Raw genomic sequence first — 24051 nt, 5'->3', positions numbered from 1 at the left:
GTTAGGGTCTCACTATGTCACCCGGGCTGGAGTGCAATGGCACAATCATAGCTCACTGAAGCCTTGAACTTCTGTCCTCAAACGATCCTGCTGCCTCAGCCTCCAAAGTAGCTGGGACTATAGGTTTGCACCGCCATGCCCAGCTTATTATTTTGTGTGTGTGTGTGTGTGTGTGTGTGTGTGTGTGTGTGGTGATGGGGTCTCTCTTTGTTGCTTAGGCTGGTCTCAAACTGCTGGCCTCAAGCAATCCTCCCACCTCGGCCTCCCACAACTCTGGAATTACTAGTGTGAGCCACCGTGCTCGTTGGGAGGCAGTTCTTTTGTTTTTATTTTTATTTTTTGAGATGGAGTGTCACTCTGTCACCCAGATAGGAGTGCAGTGGCACAATCTCAGCTCACTGCAACCTCCACCTCCAAGTGATTCTCCTGCCACAGCCTCCTTAGTAGCTGGGATTACAGGCATGAACCACTGCACCTGGCCAAGGTAGTACTTTTTAACGAACATACTCTCCTACAACTTACAAACTCATATGCTGAAACAGAAATATAAAGGCATGAATTTAGCCCTACAAATGTTTTAGCATGGGTAAAAACATACATAATAATGTAAAGTAAACTGAATTGTAATTAAGGTGATTGGGGTCATTACTTTGTAACATTTAAAGGCAAAGGCTCAACACAGTGTCAATTAATTATATCAACATTTCCACTGAAACACACATACTTCCAGGAAGAAGGCATGAATGCCCTATGGAATCTTGAAGTATTGCCAACCAACCTGTCCCCTCAAAGGTAGACTTACTTTTAAGTTTTATTCTTTACCTTATTCATGTCAGTTTTTCATTTTACATAATATATCCTTATTTGTTTTAATATAAAAACAATGTATTGGCTGGGTGCTGTGGCTCACACTTGTAATTCCAGCCCACTGGGAGGCCGAGGTGGGTGGATCACCTGAGGTCAAGAGTTCAAGACCAGCCTGGCCAACATGGGGAAACCCCATCTCTACTAAAATAAAAAATAAAAAAATTAGCCAGGTGTGGTGGCGGGCACCTGCAATCCCAGCTACTCGGGAGGCTGAGGCAGGAGAATTGCTTCAACCTGGGAGACAGAGGTTGCAGTGAGCTGAGATCGTACCATTGCACTCCAGCCTGGGTGACAAGAGCGAAACTCCGTCTCAAAAAAAAAAAGCCAACAATGTATTCAGTAATATAATACCAGTCAATTGGACACCAGAATGCGTTTATCTTGAGTCTTTTGTTCCTTCTGGTATATTACCACTTACTGCTAGGAATCTATATTCCCAGTAAGAGAATTATGGAACAGTTATTCACCACATATAACAATGTTTTGGTTAATGATGGACTGCATTAATAGTGGTGGTCTCATAAGATTATAATAACATATTTTTACATAGCTTTCTCATATCTGGATACACAAATACCATTGACCTAGAGTTGCCTACAGGATTCAGTACAGTAACATGCAGTACAGGTTTATAGTCCAGGAATGATAGGCTATACCATATGACCTAGGTATGTAGTAGGTTATAGAGCTAGATTTGTACACTCTATGGTGTTTGTGCAATGATGAAATCACCTAAGGATACATTTCTGAGAATGTACCCCTATCGTTAAGTGACATGTGACTGTATTGTTTCGTTTTGTTGAGACAGGTTCTCATTCTGTCACCCAGGCTGGAGTGCAGTTGTGTGATCTTGGCTTACTGCAATCTCTGCCTCCTGGGCTCAAACAATCCTCTGACTTCCCACCTCTCACCTCCCAGTAACTGGGACCACAGGTGTGCACCACCATGCCTGGCTAATTTTTGTAGAGACAGGTTTTGCTATGTTGCCCAGGCTGGTATCAAACTCCTGGGCTCAAGCAATCCTCCCTCTTCAGCCTCCCGAAGTGCTGGGATTATAGACATGAGCCACCACACCCAGCCACACATGACTGTAGTATCAGCTTTTTGTGGCTAGGGCTTTCTGCCTCCTTATATCCCTTTTAGTGCTGCACAATGCTATCACAGTGTTTTAGCATTCAAAGTTCCTCTGAATCAATGCAGTTATCAAGTCCCTGGTTTCATTAACTTTCAATATACATATCTTCTCAATTAAATTATAGAGACTTTTTGGCAAGGGCCATTACTGTTTCCTTATATCTTTCAACTGTATCCACCAAACGCAACTATTACATGATCACTATTGTGTCAGGAAGGACTGGCTAGGTTCTGATGACTTAAGAAACAATTCCACAACCCCAGTGCATTAAGTGCATTCATACAACAAAGATTTATTCTCATTAGTTTGAAATCTACTGTGGTTCACATAACTCTCCAGGGCAGTTGTTCATTATATAATGACTCACTGTTGAACCTCACAAAGCAAGAAATAATCAGAGGTTGAGAATTGGTCACCCCCAATTAAATGCTTCTACCCTGAAGTGACATGTTGCTCTCATTTCATTGGTCAAAGTAAGTCAGATGGTCATGATGAATTTCAAATAGATGGGGAAGTACAATGCTACTGTGTGTCTAGAAAGAGGAGAATTCACTATCAGTGGATACTAGTACTACATGCTGTTTGTATGTATGTCTGTTGACTGAATGTAATCTAACATGTCTTTATTATAATTTCTACTCTGTATGTAATTGTGTCTCTATGGTACTGTGTTATTGACTCATTTGTTGTCTTAACTCTGTCATACCACTTTGGATCCCACTTTTATAAACAAAACAGACAAAATACTAGTTTAAACATTTACCAGGATAAATTAATATGTAGCGCTTTCAATATAACTGTGAAACTGTCATTATCACAACTGCACCTTAATTGCATCCTTTGCCTCATCACAGTAATTAAACAGATTACTAAATCTTATTCCCTCCCCATTCCCCCAATACAATGTTTAGGTTTTGCTAATGATCACTTCACAGTGTGCTAATTGCCTTGATGCCAGCCAGGCACATTAAAACAAGTATATTTCTGACATGACTAGAAAACACATTATGTAACACAGGAAAAAAATCTTCCAAGTGAGAAGCATTATGTATGAGATACTGAAAGGTATTGCTTCATGATTCAGATTAATTGATTTATTTAATAACAATTTCCTAGGATAACTTTCAAGGGGACATTGCAATGAAAGTTTAGTTTATGGGAGATAAATAGCCATGTTTTCAGAAAAGAATGGTTAAGCTTCTGTTTAAAACCTCTAGTGGCATCTTGCTGACCTTGCCGTGGCCTCCTGAAACACTGCAAGTTCTGGCTGCCACCCACTTCCTACCAGCCTCATCTCACACCCATTCCTTATACCTTCAACTTCAACTTCACTGACTGGCCACCAGCAATCCTGGAATCCCAAATTTTTTCTCTATGACATTGATGTTTTGGAATATCCAGGTCAGTTGTCTTGTAGAATGTCCCATATTCTAGATCTGGTGTGGGAAAACTACAGCCTGTTTTTGTACAGCCGTAGAGCTAAGAATAGTCTTTACATATTTAAAGGGTTATAAAAAAAGAAGAGGGAGAAGAGAAGGAAGGAGGAGGTGGAGGAGTATTATGTGATGGAGACCATATATAGCATGCAAAGCCTGAAATATTTACTATCTGTCCCTTTGCAAAATGAAGTTTTGTCACCTCTGTTCTAGATCTTTCTGTTTCCTTATGGTATCATTCAGTTGGTACCTCACTTCCTTGGATTTGGGGCAAATTGGAAATTCGGTCTACAACTGTGCTGTCTAATATGGTAGTCACTAGACACATGGATTTCGAGTCCTTGAAATGTGACTAGTTCAAATCGAAGTGTGCAGTAAGGGTAAAATACAGACCAGATTTTAAAGACTTAGGATTAAAAAAAAAAGAATGTAAAATATTTTGTTAATAATTTTTATATTGATTACCATGTTGAAATACTATTTTGGATATTTTGGATTAAATAAAATGCATCATTAAAATGTCACCTATTTCTTTTTTCAATGTGGCCACTAGAAACTTTTAAATTACATATGTGGTCATATGATATATATCTCTATTGAACAGTACTGGTCTAGAGCCTTGATTAAAATCAGGTTAAATACTTTTGGTAAGAATACTTAATAGCTAATTTTATGTATATCTTATTGCATCATAGCATGAAATACACATCAGTTGTGTCCCATTATTGACACTGTGTTTGATAACTTGATTAAAGGGTGAGTGACAAGTATCTTCACTGTATAGGTACACTTTTCCCTTTGCAATTCGTAATCTATTACTGCCAGGAGACTATCAGTTCCCCAGTGATGTTCATATCCTTTGGTGATACTTGCTTGAATCAGTCGTTACTTTGGGGGGTTGGAAAATGCTGGTTTCTATTTTTATAATTTCTTCTTAAAAATTCTTATTAACTGGCATTTCTCTCTCTCTTTTTTTAACTATCACAATTAACATGTGAATTTTTATTTACTCAGCATGTTATAATCAAGTGCAGTCACTATTCCTTTTGATACCATAATTTTCCTTTTTTTTTTTTCATTGCAGTGACACCATCTTGCCTCACTGCAACCTCCACATCCCCAGTTCAAGCAATTGTCCTGCCTTAGCCTCCCAAGTAGCTGGGATTACAGGCATGCACCACCATGCCCGGCTAATTTTTATATTTTTAGTAGAGACAGGGTTTCACCATGTTAGCCAGACTGGTTTCGAACTCCTGATCTCAAATCATCTGCCCACCTCAGCCTCCCAAAGTGCTGGGATTACAGGCGTGAGCCACCACGCACGGCTGGTCCTTGCTTTTGAAAACAAAAAGTCACCCAGATTAAAAAACCAAGATTAGGCTGGGTGCAGTGGCCTGTAATCTCAGTACTTTGGGCAGGGGGAGGCAGAAAGATCACTTGAGGCCAGGAGTTCAAGGTCACAGTGAGCTATGGTTGTGAGACTGAATTCTAGCACAACCCTGTCTAACAAACAAACAAACAAAGAAAATTGAGATGGTGGGTGTGATCAGAGTTACTGGGGTTACATTGCTTTCAGGTCCTTTTGGTACACAGAACTAGATAATACATTTTAAGAAATCACAAGCCCATATTGATATTTTCAATTCCAGTTTAATGTTGTAGGAGCTTTTTTCAACTTATTTTATTTTACATTTGTATTTCTTTCCATGTACATTTAAAACTTTTAATAAAATATGAATACATTTACTTATTTTCTTTATCCTACAATATATAATTTCAAAATTACACTAACAATATTACAACAAACATTAGCCATAATGAGTGAAGTTTAAGATCATTTTTTAGATCTTTTGTCTGCAGAGTATAACCTACCAGGGGTGTACAGTTAGAATAACTTAAAATATTTATCCAAAGTATTGAAACATAACTTGAAATGATTATTTTCTCTTAGTGGTTATGCAATTCACTTGATAGATTTGTTTGTTTCTGTTTGTGTTCAATTTTCTGTTTTGCTTTTGTTTCTTTTATTTTTTGAATGTGTACAACATTTACATGATTCAGAAGTCAAACTACATAATAAATTAATCTCAGAGCTCTTGTCCGTATCCCCTTTCTGTCCTATCATGTTTCCATCTCCTCTGTGGGTAACTATTTTCATCAATTTCTTCCCCCTCCCCCTCCCCTTCCTCCTCCTCCTTCTCCTCCTTCACCTTCTTCTGGCTCACAGCAGCGTCAACCTCCTGGGCTCATGCAATCCTCTCACATCAGCCTCCAGGGTAGCTGGACTCCAGGCACACGCCACTGTGTCTGGCTAATTTATTTATTTTTTTGAGACAAGGTCTTGCTATTTTGCCCAACCTGGTCTGAAACTCCTGGGCTCAAGCAATCCTCCTACCCTGGCCTCTCAAAGTGCTGGAATTAGAGGCACAAGCCACCATTCCTGGCTATTTTCATTAACTTGTGGTTTATCTTTCATGTGATTTTTTTTCTTTTCGTAACACTGACACATACAAATAAAATGATATGCATTGTTTTACATCTTGCTTTCTCTAATTTAAAACAGTATCTTGGAAACTACTCCCTACCAATTTGTGGCAATCTTTCTTTCTTTTTATAAAAAAAATAGCTGAAGAATACTCCATTGTGTGGATGTACTACAGTTCATTTCATTAGTCTCTTGCTGTTCAACATCTCTGCTATTTCCAATAATTTGCTATTACAAAAATCACACAGTAGATAACCTATGTCTATGTTGTTTTTTGTTTTGGGAAGTGTAGCTTCAGGGTAGATCCAGGTATCTCAATTTTAGAACACATCCCAAGTGATTTTGATGCACAGCCAGATTTGAGTACCACTGCTTACTATGTATGGTAAAGATGGTATCCAGAAAGGCAGAATTGTTAACTTTTTTTTTAAAAAGAATGAGAAAACAATAGGTAAAGAAGTAAGATTCTTATCATCCTAAATTCCTATCTACACTATCCAATAAAATGCAATTGAACTATATGAATAGAAGCTGAACATATAGTGACCAGGTGCAATGGCTCACGCCTGTAATCCCAGCACTTTGGGAGGCCAAGGCCGGCAGATTACTTGAGTTCAGGAGTTCGACACCAGTCTGGACACCATGGCGAAACCCTGTTTCTACAAAAAATTGCAAAAAATTAGCCGGGCTTAGTGGTGTGAGCCTGTGGTCCCAGCTACTTGAGAGGCTGATATGGGACGATCACTTGAGCCTGCTGGGAGGTCAAGGCCTCAGTGAGCTGAGACGGTGCCACTAGAGACCTGTACCAAAAAAAAAAAAAAAAAAAAAAGGGAGGAGGAGTTGAACACCTGTGCTGTGTGTAGTGGCTCACATCTGTAATCCTAGCACCTTGGTAGACTGAGGCAGGAGGATCACTTGACTTTAGGAGTTCAAGACCAGCTTGAGCAACACAGTGAGACCTTGTCCCCCCACCCCCCAAAAAAAAGAGAGAAAGAAAAAAAAGTTTAACATCTAGAGATCTAGAGTTGATTCTTGTGCCCAAGTCATCATGTTGGTAACAAGAATATCCCATGTATATACTCATAAGTGACCCAGATTTGGGAAGCCAATGATAAGTTGCAGTTTAGATATGCTGAGTCTTAAGTAGCCAAGGGGCATCCAGTAGTGACTGACAGTGTTTAGGCAGTTGTTTGTATGGTTTGGAGATCAGATTAGGCTGAGTCATTAGCATGTAGGTGAAGGATGATTGAGGAAAGGATTATAGAGCAAGAAGATGCTTGGGATGGAGCCTTGGGGAATAACAGTACTTACAGGCAAGCAGAGGGGTCCAAGACTGTAAACAGCCAGAAAGGAGAAAAATCTGAGACGGCAAGCTGCAAAAGCCCCGGCAGCAGAATGCTACAAGAAGAAAATACTTATCAGTATCAAATACTGCTGAGAGGTCAGGTAAAACAAAGGCTGAAAAGTATCCACTGGTTTTTGAAACGAAGAGGACAGTAAGTGTGACATTTGTCAGAGGAGATTCAATGTTGTGGTGGAAACAGTAGCCATGTGAATGTCAAAGGAATTCAATCTCATATAGCCAATCCTTGGAAACACTGGTGTTTTGTCAGCTGCAACAGTATTTCTTTTAAAAGCAACAAAAGTGGGCATTTTTCAATTGGTACCCAAAGGAAAAGAAATCAATTTTTATATTTTCTCCTATACATTTTTCTTAAATATTTGGTGCTGGTTGTCGTTTATATATATTTAAATATAGCATCAGGTGCTTTTGGATTTAGTAAATAGTGTGTGTTTAGTTATTTCAGGAATATTATTAAGAGAATAATCCCAAAATAAACAGTATCAATACAGTAATGTAGTAATATATTTATGGTATTTCTTAAATAGTACCAAGACTTTCAAGTACCATCCTCATCAAGTAAGAGAATCATAGCCCCATAATAGTTTTTAAAACCACGTTCCTTTCTCTTCTATTTCCCTTCCCCTATTCCTGTCTATACTCTGGGCTGCAAAGAGGCACTTTTGCCCCACTGTCAGCAGGTAGCAGCCCAGCTTAAGTAAGTTTGGGAGACCAGGGTGTACTCACAGAGGAAAGGATAAAAATAACTTTGAATGTTATCTAATCCAGTGGTGTCCAAACCTAGCTGAGCATCAAAATGGACAGCCCGGAATGTACATTAAAAAGACAGAATTCTAGGTCCCTGCCCTAGATCCGATTCCAGAAGGGCATCTGCTATACTTTCGTTTTGGGAAGGTTGGGGTGGGGGTTGCTTTTCCAGGTTCTTCAAGCTCAGCAGAAGTGGACTTTCTCCCCGTTCTCTCTCCGCAGGAGATGCCGTGCACTGGCGGTTCTGCAGGTGCCACGCCTGTCACTCCCCAGCGCTGATTTCGTCCCAGCACCTTCCTGATAATCACCGCCCAGCACCAGGCTCCAAAAGGAGCGGAAGCCCCGCCCATCTCCCAGCCCCTCGCTCTCCCTTCCCCGCCCCTACCCCGCCTTGCCCCGCCCCTTCCACATGCCCTCCCCTCGGCAATTCCTGGAAACTTGGGGCGGGGCTTCGCTGCCTCCCAGGTTTTATGTACGCTGGCGGCCGCCAGGCCGTTCCCGGAAGTTGATGGCCTTACAGTCGTAGAACTGATTGGCTGATCATGACCATGCAGTTAGCCAGGGTTTTCCCGAGTTGTTTGGGTTGAGTTCAGGAGAAGCATGGCCAGGTCGAGTCCGTACCTGCGCCAACTTCAGGGACCTCTGCTCCCACCCAGGGATCTGGTGGAGGAGGACGACGACTACCTAAACGACGACGTGGAGGAGGATGAAGAGTCCGTGTTCATCGACGCCGAGGAGCTCTGCAGTGGGGGCGTAAAGGCTGGCAGCCTCCCCGGGTGCCTCCGCGGTGAGGAAGGCGTCTGCCCGGGGGATGGGGTTGGAGGGTCCAAAGTAGCGCTTCCCGTTCTGGCTTTGCCCTGAGCAAGGCACCCAGTCGTGCTAACAGATTTAGCTTATCAGTGGTCTAGCTGCTTCATCCTACTAAGGGTAAAATTATGACTATAATAATAGCAGTGACTTTAACTGGACACATACTATGTGTTTTTTTTTTGTTTTTTTTTTTTTTGAGCAGCAGCAAGATATATTGCAAAGAGCGAAAGAACAAAGCTTCTACAGTGTGGAAGGGGACCGGAGCGGGTTGCCCTTTTTTTAAAAAAAAAAATTATTCTCATTTTAATGGTCGTCCTTTAATTTAATGTACCTTTAATGTAAGGTAGTTTTACGCTTAAGGAAACAGTGGATGTTGAGTCTCTATTTCCACCCAGAATCGGAACTTTTATTTTTCCTTCTGACCACTTATCCTCAAGTTCTATAGAATGAGAACTTGTAATTACTGTCCTATATTGCCTGGAGTCAAATACGTGGTTCTTCCTCAGCTTCTTGGAAAAACAAAACAGTCCGGGCGCGGTGGCTCACGCACTTTGGGAGGCCGAGGCAGGTGGATCACGTGAGGTCAGGAGTTCGAGACCAGCCTGACCAACATGGTGAAACCTGTCTCTAGTAAAACAACAACAACAACAACAACAAAACTACAAAATTAGCCGGGCGTGATGTCGCACACCTGTAATCCTAGCTACTTGGGAGGCTGAGGCAGGAGAATTGCTTGAACCCAGGAGGTGGGGGTTGCAGTGAGCTGAGATCACACCATTGCACTCCGGCCTGGGCAACAAGAACGAAACTCCATCTCAAAAAACAAAAAGGAAAGAAAAGAAAAAGAAAAGCGAAACACAAGGAACACCTCAGTGCACAGATGACTGTTAACTGGTGTTAGTAACCTTGTGGTTCGGGTAAACCTTGTATAAGTAGTTTCCTGTGCTATGAGGTAGTTTCCTGTGCTATAAGTTATACCTGTTATGTATACTTTGTGACTGAGACTTAAAATATTTTAATGTGCCGACCGGTGCTGTTCAGTAGAACTTTCCATGATGATGGCAGTGTTTTATATCTGCACTGTCTGGTATAATAGCCACTAGCCATATGTAGCTGTTTAGAACTTGAAATCCAGCTAGTGTAACTGAGGAGAGAAATTTTAAATTTTATTACATTTTAATTTAAATAGCCACGTGGGTGGACAGCGCAGATTTAGGCAGAAAAGTTTCAAGTATTTGTGGAGGGCTTAGTCGTCATTCTAAAGTATCATCAACTGGCTAGCATGTTTGGTGCTGGGAAAACCTAGAGAAATAAAATAACAAGGTTGCAGTCTTAATGAAGCTTACCCTCTAGTGTATTAAACAAACATTCTTTAATCACAGAAGTAACTATAATGTTACTAAATGCTTAGAAGGAATGCTAAATAGTGCTTTGAGAGGTTTTATACATGAGATTCAGGGAAGACTTTTCTAAGTAAGTGATAGTTAAGCTGAGGTCTGTAGTAAATGTAGTAAACAGTAAAGGGGAGATCAGTTAAGGCAGATGGAATAACTTGAGTGAAGGGCCATGGCATTTTAAAGAAACTGCATGAAGGCCAGTATTGGCTGAAGTCAAGAGTAGCAGAGAGGGGACTGATTTTAGAAGAGGAACAGCAGACACCTGCTGTGTACTGTGGTTGCGTTTTGGAATACAAAGACAAACGAAACAGTGTCCTGTTTTAGTATTTACAGTGTAGTGGAGGGAGACAGAAAAAGAGGTAGGCAGAATGCAGTGTTACAGGCACCCTACCAGACATCTTTAGAGAGTGCTGTAGGGAGATTAAAGATAGTGGTAAGTTTGATAAAACTTTGAGGAAACGGTTTCTAAATAATCTCCAGAGTTAACTTTAGTGGGTTTTTGTTTGTTTTTTTTAGTTTCAATTTGTGATGAAAACACGCAAGAGACATGTAAAGTGTTTGGACGTTTTCCGATAACAGGTGCTTGGTGGAGAGTGAAGGTACAAGTAAAGCCTGTGGTGGGATCAAGGAGCTATCAATATCAAGTTCAAGGATTTCCGTCTTACTTTTTGCAGTCTGATATGTCACCACCAAATCAAAAACATATCTGTGCTCTCTTTCTTAAAGAGTGTGAGGTCTCCAGTGATGATGTTAATAAATTTTTAACATGGGTAAAGGAGGTATCAAACTACAAAAACCTAAACTTTGAAAATCTTAGGGAAACACTAAGAACTTTCCACAAGGAAACTGGAAGGAAAGATCAAAAGCAGCCTACACAGAATGGTCAGGAAGAGTTGTTCCCAGACAATGAGATGAGTCTTCCTCTGGAAAACACAAGTAAGTGTGATTTTTATCATCAAGTTTCAGTGTAATTGACATACTTAATAACTACAGTGTTTAAAATGTTACCACTAGCATAGTATTCTTTTTAAAAATCCATTTGGTGAAAAATGTGTTTATGTTGCTTTTGGAGTATGCCATTGACATTTCAGGTTTCTCATCTGTAGCATGAAGGGATTATATGAGCTGATCTTTAAAATCTTCCAGTTCCTTTCCACCTCTAAAATTGTGATTTTAATCTCTCTTTCTAATTTTTGTACTCACAGCGATTACCTTGAATCATTAATAAAAAAAAAATTCAGTTGCTGGCCAGGTGTGGTAGCTGCTCACGTCTGTAATCCCACTTTGGGAGACTGAGGCAGGAGGATCACTTGAGCACAGGAGATCGAGACTAGCCTGAGCAATGTAGTGAGACCTTGTCTCTACAAAAAATTTTTAAAAAATTAGCCAGGTGTGGTGATATATACCTGTAGTCCCAGCTACTTGGGAGGCTGAGGCAGGAGGATCACTTGAGCCTAGGAAATGGAGGCTGCAGTGAGCCATGATTGCACCACTGTACTCCAGCCTAGGTGACAGAGTGAGACACTGTCTCAGTTAAAAAAAAAAAAAAATCAGTTGTAAATGATTCTGTTTAAAGAGGTAGAGAAGAACGACAAGGATGTGAATAATACATTTAGGAAATACTTCAGTCCAAAATGGTTTCAAGTAATTTTTAATATGATTTGTTATCTGGATATTCATATATATGGAATATTTCATTTCCTAATTGTATCAAATAAATTTGATGGTACATCAATGAATGATTTCAATGACAAAAGATTATGATTATAGAAAATGATTATGAAGGTTACTATGTAAATTATTTTATATCCTTAGCTTTAAATTTATCTTTATATAATTGAGTCAGAATTTTTATTCTGTTATAGTGCAGACAGTAGGAAACAAAAGGCTAAGAAATCATTATTTAAGCATTTAAAGAACATAAATTTTGGTGTTAAACACAATGAAAACCATCTCAGTACAAAAGCAATTGTCATAATATGATCAAAATTTTCTTACTGGTTAAAGCAAGTGTACTAATCTGTTTTTGACTTGAGTTTCTTGAATCGGTTGTGCAAAATGAGAAAGTACTTCAAATCAGTCATTCTTTGGGTTCATTTATGTTTTACTTTGTTCCTTTCTGATATCTTGTAGTTCCATTTAGAAATGTAATGACAGCTTTGCAGTTTCCGAAGATAATGGAATTCCTTCCAGTTCTTCTGCCTCGACACTTTAAATGGATCATAGGGTCAGGTTCTAAAGAGATGTTGAAAGAGATAGAAGAGATTTTAGGTACACATCCGTGGAAACTTGGATTTAGTAAAGTAAGTAAAACATTTGCTCAGCATATAGTAATCTTGTGTAAGGCATGGTTTCAGATTTGGCAATTTTCCTTTCTCTTTCAAAGGAAAAAAATTTGTGTGGACCCCAGTATTGATTTATTTTTATTCAAATGTTGCAACTGTACATAAACTTCTTATGGCTATAGCATAAGAAGCTATAGCATAAGAACATTTTATAAGTTGTTATGCAACTTGTAAAGTTGCATAAATTTGTAAATGAAAAAAATTGATGACATTCAATTTATGGGTATTAATTTAGTTATGTAATTTAATGTGACAAATGTCCTGTAACTAAATTGTCATTTGCAACTTGAATATAGATCTTATTGAGGTCAACAGCTCTTACAAATTTGGCAAGTCCATTCTGCTGTGCAACTCAATTTCCCACTTCCAGTTTGAACTATTGACAATTTTCATTATTCATGTGGTATATCATGGTGTCATTTGATTTTTATTTTGTACACTAACATCATTTACAAATGAATCCGCTTCTGTTCTTATTATTAGAGACTATGAGCAGTAAAGGGGCACACTGAGGCTCCAGTGGTATTGGAAACCAAATGTGGTACTTAATCTTGGTAGTTCTTGCTTATAAGGTGGTTTTGCAAAGAAAAATACAATTGAGAAACTCTGAGAAAATTCTTGGAACCTCAAAAATGTTTGCAGATGCTGAGTTTGAGAAATACTGGAATAAGGAATTTTTCCCTTACATAAAATGTCTATGAATTCAGTATGCTTTTAAAGATGAGATTCTGGAACATGAGATTATTATATATATTTATTCAGTGGAGAAGAGTGGAAGAGCAATTACATGTAAAAGGCAGGTAATAATAGTTTACCTTTTTGTTTAAAAAAACCCTGTAAAATCCAATGTTCTTTATAGAGATATTAAGAAGGGAAGATCGTTTTTTAGCTCTTTTAGAGGTCTTTAGAGCCTGTTCACATTTCAAGAATAAATTATATAACATTTTATTATTAACAATACACATTGTGTTAGGCTAATATAATTGAGTAAACATTTATTGAGACCTTACCAGTGTAGAATGGAGATGCGATCAGGCCCTTACTCTCACTCTTGCTAGGCTCACCATCTTCCTGGTGAAGCACAGACCTTGCGTTTTTCTTTGTGGTCAAGTGAGTTTGAGGCTATGTCTATCAAGATCCTAGGGCCAGCCTTCTTCCTTCCCTGCCACTATCCCTTTCTCTCTACCTCCCCTTTTCTTTTCTTTTTTTTTTTTCCCACCCAGGCTGGAGTGCAATGGTGTGATCTCTGCTCACTGCAGTCTCCACCTCCCGGGTTCAAGCGATTCTCCTGCCTCAGCTCCTGAATAGCTGGGATTACAGGCGTGTGCCACCACACCCAGATAATTTTGTATTTTTAGTAGGGACAGGGTTTCACCATGTTGGCCAGGCTGGTCTTGAACTCCTGTCCTCAAGTGATCTGCCCACCTTGGCCTCCCAGAGTGCTGGGATTACAGGCATGAGCTAACACACCTGGTCTTCTACCTCCTCTAAAAAAAAAAAAAAAAAAAAATTAAAGCATTACATATCAGCTACTGTATTTTCTGCCTTCTGGATTAAGTGAACCCCTGTTTAAGGAGCTGTTGAAGTCCTAGATTCTCTCCCCATTGTGGGCATTAAGTGATTACTGCTTCCCGCCCTAGCAAGAGGATAGAGGTTTCTCTTGCCTGATGCCATTCAACTGAGAGCATCCAGGCTTGGGGATACCAGGTGGGGATAAGGCAGAGATTATCTGGTGGTGACTCAGGTTTTTCATTAGGGAACAGTCCCCTCCCTCCCGCCATGTCAGGATCTGGAAGTGTTTTCTCCTGTCCAGTCACTCTTCTCAGAGAAGAATCATACGTGGAGATTTTAAGCCTGGATGCAGCATTCTGGGACTCATGAGAAAAGGAGGCCTGAGGTCTCACCGTTCAGCATGTAAACCACTGTCCAAGTATTGTATTAGTTTGCTGGGGCTGCCAGAACAAGTACTGCTGACTGGTTGGCTTAAACAACAGAAATGTTTTGTCTTACAATTCTGGAGGCTACAAGTCTGAGATCAAGGTGTGGACAGGGTTGATTTCTTCCAAGGCTTCTCTCCTTGGCTTGTAGATGGTCATTATCTCTTATTATTTCTTCACATGGCCTTCCTTCTTTGCCAGTCTATGTCCTAATCTCTTCTTCTTATAAGAATACCAGTCATATTAGAGTAGGGCCCATCTCGAGGACCTCATCAATGAGGTGAATAGTCCCATTTAACCTTAATTACCTCTTTAAAACCCTGTCTCCAAATATAGTCACATTCTGAGGATATTGGGGGTTAGGACATCAACATATGAATTTTGGGGGGACACAGTTCAGCCCATAAAAGGTATGGAGGGCTCAGGAGTGATGTCTCCATTAAGAAAAAATGGAGCCGATAGATGACGTGCTCAGTAGATTATAGTGAAGGGAGTTCTGTATCTCTTCTGTAGAGTTTAGGCAGAATGGTTGATAGACACATAGAAAACTAAACAAGTCAAGAAAATGAGGCAGATGTTAACTTCATGATACACACCGAGTTCAACAGAAAACTTAATGTAACAGAGTACATCCTGTCACTCAGCTGTGAATCCTATTTGCATAAGCATAATAAATACCTATTTAACCAAAATTGAACAAAATGTATACTACAACATTTTTCAAATATAGAAACCAAAGAAACACCTGTGGAGGTAATGGTATAAAATAGAGTGACCTTCCATAGAGATAGACTTTCCATAGTAAGGAGTTAATAATAAATATCTAAAATCTTTTAAAAATCAAGGAAAAATATCTATAGTACTTAGAAATATGGAAGTAAGTTCTGGAAGAAATAACTAAAGTGTTGGAGATGTTGCCTTTAGAAGGCATGAGAAGGGATAAGGAAAGGATTCATAATTTTTGTGATAAGCCTTATAGTATTATTTCACTTTTAAAACTGTGTTAGTGTGATAAAATATAATTTTTATTTAAAAATTATATAGATCTCTAATTACGGTGCAGCCAGTTAGAAAATTAGTGATGTTCTATGGTATTTTCTGTAAATTTTGTTGAAGTTCATGTCTTCTGGGATTTAAAAAATTATTAATAAAGAACATATTCATAAACACTTATGATGTTTATAAACCAACCTGAACTTTATTTCTTAAAGATAACCTACAGAGAGTGGAAACTCCTGCGATGTGAGGCAAGTTGGATAGCATTTTGTCAGTGCGAGTCTCTTCTCCAGCTGATGACTGATTTGGAGAAGAATGCGTTAATAATGTATTCCAGACTGAAGCAGATATGTAGAGAAGATGGGCACACATATGTTGAAGTGAATGACTTAACTTTGACATTGTCAAATCATATGTCATTTCATGCTGCTTCAGAGTCTCTGAAGTTTTTGAAGGATATTGGTGTGGTGACATATGAGAAGTCCTGTGTCTTCCCTTATGACCTTTACCATGCTGAAAGAGCCATCGCCTTTTCAATTTGTGACCTGATGAAGAAACCTCCTTGGCATTTATGTGTCGATGTCGAAAAGGTGCTTGCCTCTATTCACACCACAAAACCTGAGAATTCAAGCGATGATGCATTGAATGAGAGCAAACCTGATGAAGTAAGATTAGAAAATCCTGTGGATGTTGTGGACACACAGGACAATGGTGACCATATTTGGACTAATGGTGAAAATGAAATTAATGCAGAAATAAGTGAAGTTCAGCTGGATCAGGATCAGGTTGAAGTTCCACTGGATCGGGATCAGGTGGCTGCTTTGGAAATGATTTGCTCCAATCCTGTGACAGTCATAAGTGGGAAAGGTGGATGTGGGAAGACCACAATCGTTAGCCGTCTTTTTAAGCATATAGAGCAGTTGGAAGAAAGAGAAGTAAAAAAAGCCTGTGAAGATTTTGAACAAGACCAGAATGCTTCAGAAGAATGGATTACCTTTACTGAGCAAAGTCAACTAGAGGCGGGCAAGGCTATAGAAGTTTTGCTCACAGCACCTACAGGGAAAGCAGCTGGCTTACTAAGACAGAAAACTGGTCTTCATGCCTACACACTGTGTCAGGTAAAACCTTTGACATTTCATCTGTAGATAAAACATTTGTCGGCCGGGCGCAGTGGCTTACGCCTGTAATCCCAGAACTTTTGGGAGACTGAGGCGGGCAGATCACAAGGTCAGGAGATGGAGACCATCCTGGCTAACATGGTGGAACCCTGTCTCTACTAAAATACAAAAAATTAGCTAGGCATGGTGGCACACACCTGTAGTCCCAGCTACTCGGGAGGCTGAGTCAGGAGAATCGTTTGAACCCAGGAAGCAGAGGTTGCAGTAACTGAGGTTGCACCACTGCGCTCCAGCCTGGGCAACAGAGCGAGACTCCATCTCAAAAAACAAACGAACAAAAAAAATTTACCTTAAAGACAAACTTATTTCTTAAAGCAATCAGTAGGAATTTATTGAATGTTTCCTGGGTCCCTGTCTTGCAGTAACTAATCATTTAGATCAATGCTTTGCAAAGCAGCAGTCTGTAAATTGTTACCAGTTTGCATGAGAAAGGAGCTAATGGTAGAAGTAAATCAGTGCACTGCTTCCTTCTTTGAGTAAGTCTTATGGAAAAAAAAAAAAAAACCTATTGGGTTCAGTGCTGTGGTTCCTGTCTGTAATCCCAGCACTTTGGGAGGCCAAGGTGGGAGGATCACTTGAGCTCAGGAGTTTGAGACTTGCCTGGGCAACATAGTGAGACCCCCATCTCTACAAAAAATTAAAAAATTAGGTGGGCATGGTGGCATGCACCTGTAGTTCCAGCTACTCAGAAGGCAGAGGTGAGAGGATTGTTTGAGGCTGTGAGGTCGAAGCTGCAGTGAGCCATGTTTAGACCACTGCACTCCAGCCTGGGTGACAAAGTAAGACCTTGTCTAAAAACAACAACAAAAATTCAGTCCCACTAGAGTGTAGGTGTAATGATATAGTTAGTTTACATCCTGGTACAATATCTGTTTCTCATGGGAGCTGGTTACAAACATGTCACAGTCCATAGACCACATTTTGAGTAACATTGGAAATGGAAGTAAAAGGCCTATATTTTGTAGGATGAAAGTGAGGACTTTGCTCATCAGGAATAAGTCTTTATTTCTTCCACCTAGAACAGTGCCTGACAAATAGTAGTTACATAATAAAAATTTCAAATAAATTAACATTCTTGAAAAAAATAGTATTGGCTATAATTAAGAATCATGGAGTTTAAGCTTGTAAAGAGTTGGAGAGGTTCCTCTAGCCCTAGCCCTGACCTGCCATTTTTTAGATAAAGAAACATGGTAGTTGGAAGATTTCTGAAGAAGGTAATCATTGAATTGGACTCCAAGGAACATGGAGACTCAGGTGAGGAGAAGGACATTGGACTTAGGGGAAAGGCCTTTGCAAAGGCATCGAGGAATATGATCATAGTGTGCCTGGAGGATTTTGAGGTGACTTCATTGACTGGAATGAAGCCTGTGTCTGACAGAATAGTGGAAATTAAACTTGGGTTAGACAGTGAATTCGAGCTTTAAAGTTAGTAAAGTATTTTGACTTATCTCATTACATCCTTGATAAAGTGATGTTATCTCCACATTTACAGAAAAGCCAGTTGAAGTGTGGGGATGTTAAACATTTTGCCTAAGATCTCAGTTAGGTGTAGAACTGGGACTTGAAATGGAGATTTCTAGCCTTCCAGCTTGTTGTTCTTTCCATGGTGTCATTATTTCCTCATTTATTACAGATGCTGTACACTAACAATGAAACTCGAACTTGATCTCTTAGGGAGCCATTTAGGTTCCTAAGCAAGAGAGTGAAAGAAGTTTTAAGGAAGATCATATAGAGTCATAGAGCCATGAGCCACTTATCATATCTTGCCTATTACCTTTATTTATCACATGAATGAATGGAGACCTAGAGATGTTCAGTGTAGTTTATCAGTGGAAGAGTTTTCTGATCAGTTTATGATCTTTTTTTTTGTACTATGCCTTCATGTCCGATTAATCTGAAGGATTGAATTAGAAGGGGACACCCGAAAGGGATCATTACCAAGTTTTATCTGATGTGTCAGCTCTGATTAGTTGGTAGTATCTTAATATCTGCTTGGGATGCTGAGTGAGAGAATATTTCTGAAGCTATGTTTAGGCTCAGGAGAGAGTGCAAGAGCACAGAAAGAGCACTGGAGTGCCATTTATCATCCTTGGACTAGGGTTGCCAGATTTAGCAGATAAAAATATGAATAATTTTTTAGTATAAGTTTGTATCAAATAATTCATTGACTTGCTTATACTAAAGTCATTTATTGTGTATTTGAAGTTCAAATTTAACTGGATGTCCTGTATTTTATGGGGCAATCCCATCCTGGGATTGTGTGTGGGGGAACCTGGCTGCAAAGCTATTGGAGTCATCAAGGTGCTGATAGATGGAACCTGTATTGAGCTGGTAGCACTAGAAATACAGTGGAAAATGTCAGCATTTCTAAGATAATAAATTAAATATATCAAATAAGAGAAAAGAAATGGCTAATTCCAAATGTTGTGAGACATGGCTACTGTGAGCATAGGGGGTTTTGTTGAAGGGAATTGATGCATTTGGGTAGGAAATATGAAGGCTTTACTTAATAGACAGTTGAATCTAGTTTTAGTAGAAAAATTAGATGAAGATGTGATATGATACCATTTAGAAAATCTGTACATAACACAGATTGAAAATCTGAAATGCTCCAGTGAGTGTTTCCTTTGAGTGTTATGTCAGTGCTCAAAAAGTTAAGGATTTTGGATTTTGAATTTGCAGATTAGGGATACTCAACCTATAAATGTTCATACTGATGACATAGAAACATTTTTGGGATGATATACACTAAAATATTGAATGTTCTCTGGTTGTAATTTTACAACCAATTTTTTTCTCATCTATATTTAAAAAATAATAAATAGTATTACATTTGTAATAAAGAATTTTGTTGTTTATTTGTTGTTGGGGGTGGTGCGGTGGTAGTTTTTAAAAAGTTTTGAGGTGAGGAAGTTTGGAGTACGTGAAAGAAAAAGTAGTATTTTCATAATTCGGTTGAGAAAGCGCTGCTTTTATTCCAGAATGGAGTACTATGGTTGGGAGAAGGGAAGAGCTTCAGTGGCATATCTCAGATGGCCACGAGAAGGTTTATTTGGGAATGGAAAAGAATAGGGAGCTTTCTGTGTTTAAGAACGATGAGGGAAGTGTTGAGATTTTGGAACAATCTGATTTTTTGTTTGTTTGTTTTTAGATTTATTTGGGCTGTCTGTTCTGCATATTCAACCCTATAACTTTTGTGTTTCTTTACTTCCCACCCACCCCTGCCAATTTACGAGTTTTGCCTCAAAATAACTTGCTATTAATTTTTGGTTTTGTAGATTTTATAACCTGACTTTAGGAATGCCATACTTTGCTTGTAGGTCAATTATAGCTTCTATTCATGGACTCAAACAATGATGACCACAAACAAACCATGGAAATTTTCTTCGGTTAGAGTTCTGGTTGTGGATGAAGGGAGTTTGGTATCTGTAGGAATCTTCAAATCGGTCTTAAATTTATTGTGTGAGCACTCCAAACTTTCTAAGCTTATTATCCTTGGTAAGTTAAAATATTGTTGGAATTCTGATGTTTATTTCAAAGTATTGTGGTTAGTTGGTTGTTTACACCATTTAGTTGGTTGTTTACACCAGAATTGATACCAAAGCTACACGAAGATACCAAAGCTACACGAAGATACCAAAGCTACATGAAATTAAATCTGACCACTCTCCTAATCAGCTTGGGTTGTTTTGTTTTGGCCAGGATATTAGCAGGCTGGGATGTGAATGAAATAGGGTTGTTAAGGGCTACTGCTAATCACCTAAATGATGGCTATTAAAATAGTAAAAGTGCCACAGATTCAGAGTAAATCAGGATGTGAATCATTTGGAAATGATAAAAAGTTTGAATTATAGGCCACTTAAAAGTAATTTCATAATGCTAAGCTAATAAATTAGACCTCACCAGCCTCTTAAGTCCTTCCAATTCTGATAAGATTCAGTTAGATTCTCCTGGGTAGTCATGCTCTGTAGACCATATGATTTAATGGAGAAAAAAATAAAATCACAATTGGAGAATCAAGTTGTATATAAAAATTATTATTTTTTTAGGTATTTGAGGATGTCTTTTAAGCAGTTGATTCTATTAATGGCTTAAGCCTTCTCTCTGCTTCCCCCAGTACATGTTTTTCTTATATTTAGGGCTTATTTGTTGCATGCAAAAAATATTTTTAATAGAGCAGAACATCACTATTAGATTACTGGAACATATCTGTTATCAAATGCATTTATTTGTTTGTTTTATATTTTGTACACTTATTTTATCTATTTGAGGCTATAGATTCTTCCACTTTCAGTAAGACATTGAACATGATTGAAAAAGGGACTAACTACAAATGTCTAAAGCCTGTTTTTTTTTTTTCTCTAATATGTTGACTAAAACATATGCCTCTACCCAGTTTCCCTGTGGTTATAGGTATGAAAGATGTTCTATTTAGATTTTGTCACCTTATCGTGTTATTACTATTTTTATATCTTATACTGTTTAAATGTTGTTTTTTGTAAGGTATTTAACTTTAAACTGTTAAATAATTTTAAACAATCTTGGGTGTATTTTTTTCTCAGAGTAAGTCTTGCTACTGTATCTTTTTTTCTTTTAGGTGACATTAGACAGTTACCCAGTATTGAACCTGGTAACTTGCTGAAAGATCTTTTTGAGACTCTTAAGTCAAGAAATTGTGCTATTGAGCTAAAGACAAACCATAGAGCAGAATCTCAGCTAATTGTGGACAATGCTACAAGGTATAATATTACTAAGAGTTTGCATTTTCTGTCTGTTGTATTAGAAATTTTAAAAAATGGCTTTTGAATTAGAATGATTTAGTACAATACATTTACTGTACCTTTTAGCAAAACTCTTCCATCCTTCAACTATAAACCTTTTGCCCTACAGTTAGAAAAGCAAAGTTAATGTTTTTCATTACTGGTCCAGCATAAGTTATTATTGAAATTTAAAAATGGATGAGGTTTCCTGATTTTAAAAGTATGTATATGAATTAAAATTGTATTAAAGCCCAAGGGGAATGGAGATTTGGAAATAAGTTCATTTACGTCCAAGGGAGAATTGGGGAAGAAATATCCCCTAATTTTTGTGGGAGAAAGCTGAAGGCAAAATAATTGAATGTGGTATTTCACTCCTAGATGAATCCTAGAGGCACCCATGGCATCTTACTTCCCTTAAATAGAAAAGAACCCTTCTCTTCCCTTCGTCTTTGCATAAGCCTTTGGAGTTATCCTCTGTCAGCTCAGACATTTGGTTTCTCCATAATCCACACATATGAAAATCACAATCATTATTATTTCATGACTTTTTTTTAATACAGTCATGCGCCACATAATGTTTGGTCAACAACAGAGCACATCTATGACAGTGGTGCCATAAGATTATAAAACTATAATTTTATTGTACCTTTTCTATGTTTAAATATGTTTACATACACACAAATACTTACCATTGTGTTACAGTTGGGTACAGCACTTGGTACAGTAGCATGCTGTGCAGGTTTGTAGCCTAGGAGCAATAGGCTGTACTATATAGCCTAGATGTATAGTAGGCTATACCATCTAGGTTTGTGTAAGTACACTCTATGCTATTCACACGACGATGAACATTGCCAAATGATGCTTTTCTCAAAACATATCCCTATCATTAATCGATGCGACTGTATTAAAATCTCTAGATATAATGGGACCTTTGAATACTGAGTCTATGTTAGTCATTGTACCAAAATGTATATCTGGTTTTTACTCTTTTTTACAAAATGTTTTGTTGCTTGAACATCTCCTAAGTAGGATGTAGCAGAAACTAGAAGGGTGTCCAGTCTTTTGGCTTCCCTGGGCCACACTGGAAGAGGAATTGTCTTAGGCCCCACGTAAAATACACTAACACTAATGATAGCTGATAAGCTAAAATAATAATAATAATAATAAGCCAGGTGCGGTGGCTCATGCCTGTAATCCCAGCACTTTGGGAGGATGAGGCAGGCAGATCACCTGAGGTCAGGAGTTTGAGACCAGCCTGGCCAACCTGGTGAAACCCCATCTCTATTAAAAATACAGACATTAGGCCGGGCGCGGTGGCTCACGCCTGTAATCCCACCACTTTGGGAGGCCGAGGTGGGTGGATCACAAGGTCAGGAGATCGAGACCATCCTGGCTAACATGGTGAAACCCTGTCTCTACTAAAAATACAAAAAATTAGCCGGGCTTGGTGGCGGGCGCCTGTAGTCCCAGCTACTCGGGAGGCTGAGGCAGGAGAATGGCGTGAACCTGGAAGGCGGAGATTGCAGTGAGCCGAGATCATGCCACTGCACTCCAGCCTGGGTGATACAGCAAGACTCCATCTCAAAAAAAAAAAAAAAAAAAAAAAAAAAAATACAAACATTAGCTGAGTGTGGTGGTGGGCACCTGTAATCCCAGCTAGTCGGGAGGCTGAGGCAGGAGAATCGCTTGAACCCTGGAGGCAGAAGTTGCAGTGAGCTGAGATTGCACCATTGCACTCCAACCTGGGTGATAGAGCACGACTCCATCTCAAAAAAAAAAAAATTGTAAAAAATATAATGTTTTAAGAAAGTTTATGAATTTGTGTTGGGCTGCATTTAAAGCCATACTTGGTCTCATGGCTCGTGGGCCAGACAAGCTTGAACTAGAATATTCAAAACCTACTTTCTCTAAGCCTCTGTCTACCTTGGACAAAATTGTGGGAGTAGAGGAGGAATTGACAGGAATAGGGTAGACAGTGTGGGTTCATATTAAGACATTAAGAAAACTAATGGAGTTGGATGTAGAATATTCTTTTCCTGTAATCTTTCTGCTTCTACCTAAAGACCACCCCATTTTTGGTAGATGATTAGTCATTTTAAAGTCCGAGAAACTTGGAGGAATCTAAAGCATATTAGCTTTCTCAGAACTCAATTTTATCTGAAACTCAGGAATTCCTTTTAGTAACTTTTTCAATATCATTTGGTTCTAGCTGTGCTCCTTTCATCATTTCATCTTAATCATAATCCTCAAATATTTATTGACTATGAAGGATCCCTGCTATATACCAGGGAAACGGTCCTGGAGATAGAAGGTGCTACATGCCTTGGGTCAGAAGCAAAACAGGAAATCTGTGATGATTCTTCAGGTCCCAATTAAATCTGGGCTATCGCCAGCAAGAACAGCCTCATTCCCTCTCTGTTCCTTTCCACTTTTGTTTGGGAAAAGGTGAAGAAGACACAGTAGGGTACCACCACCTCTGATAACCAGGCTGCTGTTAGTTCTGTTCGAGGAGTCAATCTTCTTCCAAATAACCATACCTTACTCTGTTTTCTGATATGATTTGCTAGCCTCGGAAAATATAAGAATGAAAGAAGG

The 24051-nt window shown here is 38.9% G+C and overlaps 1 protein-coding gene across 1 annotated transcript in view; it reads left to right on the top strand.

Moving 5' to 3' along the window:
* The first annotated feature begins 7989 nt into the window (after nucleotides 1-7989).
* The window catches only part of HELB (DNA helicase B), a 44907-nt gene continuing 28845 nt past the window's right edge, over nucleotides 7990-24051 (top strand). Inside the window, exons 1-6 of the mRNA XM_008978432.4 lie at nucleotides 7990-8820; nucleotides 10757-11176; nucleotides 12374-12543; nucleotides 15734-16636; nucleotides 20017-20194; nucleotides 21294-21435. Coding sequence (XP_008976680.1) covers nucleotides 8634-8820; nucleotides 10757-11176; nucleotides 12374-12543; nucleotides 15734-16636; nucleotides 20017-20194; nucleotides 21294-21435 — 2000 coding nt within the window. The 5' untranslated portion in view covers nucleotides 7990-8633. The remainder of the gene's footprint in view (nucleotides 8821-10756; nucleotides 11177-12373; nucleotides 12544-15733; nucleotides 16637-20016; nucleotides 20195-21293; nucleotides 21436-24051) is intronic.

Source organism: Pan paniscus, chromosome 10 (genome assembly GCF_029289425.2).
Source record: "Pan paniscus chromosome 10, NHGRI_mPanPan1-v2.0_pri, whole genome shotgun sequence".
NCBI lineage: Eukaryota > Metazoa > Chordata > Mammalia > Primates > Hominidae > Pan > Pan paniscus.
This window is presented reverse-complemented; position numbering and strand designations above follow the sequence as displayed.